The 1962-nt window shown below is 44.4% G+C and overlaps 1 protein-coding gene across 1 annotated transcript; it reads left to right on the top strand.

Annotated features, from left to right (window-relative positions):
* The first annotated feature begins 967 nt into the window (after positions 1 to 967).
* LOC127905683 (DNA-damage-repair/toleration protein DRT111, chloroplastic-like) lies at positions 968 to 1423 on the top strand. The gene has a single exon (XM_052455435.1). The coding sequence runs from the start codon at positions 968 to 970 to the stop codon at positions 1421 to 1423; it is 456 nt and encodes a 151-aa protein (XP_052311395.1).
* The last annotated feature ends 539 nt before the right edge of the window (positions 1424 to 1962 follow it).

Here is a 1962-nt window from a genome sequence, read left to right as displayed (position 1 = left end):
GCCCATTTGAGCCTGCTCATTGTTATTTTATTATTTATGTTAAACAGTTTAATTTGATGGGCCGAGCCCAGTGGGATGTTCTAAGATTTACTATTTATATGTTCTATCATCTTGAGACATGGTCATTTTTATTGATGATTAATGAAAATTGCAGATTTTGCATCTCCCTACTCTTCTCTCTTCTCTTCTTTGGCTTTCTTCTTCTTCTAGGCTTCTTTCTTTTCCCGGCTTTAATTCTTTTGTTTGTTGTCCCGCATCATAAGAGAGAGAGGAGGGACGGCTGTGGGGATAAGGAAAAGGGTTGTGTGCAGGGAGATTAAGAGGTTGTGGTTCTGTGAGGGGGAATCTAGTGATGGCTGTGGGGCTGTTGTTTTGGAGGAGCTGGGTCTAGCTGTTTTTGTGAGATGAGGGAAGGAGCAGAGTGAGTTGCGACTGGGAGAGAGATGGTGAGATGGCCCCGGGGGGAATATGTGGGGTTCCTGGTGGAGCTCTAGTTTGTCTTTGCCAAAAGAGAGGAAGAGTTGCGGCGTGGGAGAGAAAAATCAAAGCCGGGGAGAGTGGCGGCTGTTTGGTTAGAGATAGGATTAGGTTTAGGTTTAGGGTTTTTTTCATAGTTTTGAAACCCGATCCGGTCATCGACCCGGTCAAGTGACCGGGTCAACCCAAAAAAAAAAACTAGTTACAATGCAACAAAATTAACACCACATTCACTTTTATTGAATCAACACATTAATTTCGTCTACTCACATCACCACTAACTATTTTAAAAAACCCTAACAAACCTAAACCCCAAATCTCTGCTTCCAAATCTTTAGTTTCTCTGTTCGTGGCGGCAGCGACTGTGCTACCCGATGAGGTGGCTCCGCAACTGGAACTGGTAGGGGTGAATTTGGTGGTTGTTGAGGAGTATGATTCGGCCAGGCCGAATGATTATGAAGATTATAGGAGGGAGTAAAAAAGGAAGGCGATGGAAGCGGAGAGGTTGAGGGAGATTGAGAGGAGGAGGCAAGAGGAGGAGGAGGAGAGGGAGAGGAAAAGGGAGAAGGATAGGGACAGGGATGTGAATATTTCTGGGGAGGAAGCGTGGAGAAGGCGTGCTACCATGAGTGGAGGTGTTCCAAGGAGTTCTTCGCCACCCAGGAATGGGGATGGGTTTAGTATTAGGACATCAAGGACGGTAGGGTTGGGAGTTGGTGCTGGTGGACAAATGACTGCGGCGCAGAGGATGATGGCGAAGATGGGGTGGAAGGAAGGGCAAGGATTGGGGAAACATGAGCAAGGGATTACGACGCCATTGATGGTGAAGAAGACTGATAGGAGAGCTGGGGTTATAGTGAATGCTGGTGAGAAGAAGGTGAAGAGTGTGAATTTCAATGGAACTCCTCCAACTCGGGTTTTGCTCCTTAGGCAACAGGTGCAATAGGCCGGGACGCGGAGGTCGAAGGAAGAGAAGAGGCAGCGGCAGCGGCAGGAAAAAAATTGACCGGGTCACACCCGGGTTTGACCAGGTTTCCCCGGGCCAATTCCCAAGCGGGTTTTTGCCTCCACCCGGACCGGTCCCAGGCCCGGGTCGGCCGGGTCCCGGGTCGACCCGCCAGGCCGGTCCGGGTTTTAAAACATTGATTTTTTTTATGTTTTTTTCTTTTAAAATTCCCCCTCTGGAGAATGTGTTGAAAACTCTTATTTATGAGAATGTGTTGAAAACTCTTATTTATAGGAAAAAATATTGCTAGGTTTTCAAACTTGATTCCTCTAACTTTTTTTTTTTTGTAAATTTGATTTTTGTTATTTTTTTAAATTTTTCTTATCAATATCAACTCGAATGAGGAAAATTATTGATTTTAAAAATAACATGTTCAAAGTCGAACGCATTCCAAAGATCTTTGAAATTTTAAATTCTTTTGAGCCGATGTTAAAAATGTTAAAAACGATGCAAATATATTAAAAAATATATTTTTTAGA

This window comes from Populus trichocarpa, chromosome 8, assembly GCF_000002775.5.
Source record: "Populus trichocarpa isolate Nisqually-1 chromosome 8, P.trichocarpa_v4.1, whole genome shotgun sequence".
Taxonomy (NCBI): domain Eukaryota; kingdom Viridiplantae; phylum Streptophyta; class Magnoliopsida; order Malpighiales; family Salicaceae; genus Populus; species Populus trichocarpa.
The sequence above is the reverse complement of the archived record's forward strand: the minus strand, read 5'-3'. Positions and strand labels throughout refer to the sequence as shown.

What these genes read in the sequence shown, in the direction of transcription:
- LOC127905683 (XM_052455435.1), top strand. Translation starts at nt 968, where the DNA reads ATGGAAGCGGAGAGGTTGAGGGAGATTGAGAGGAGGAGGCAAGAGGAG.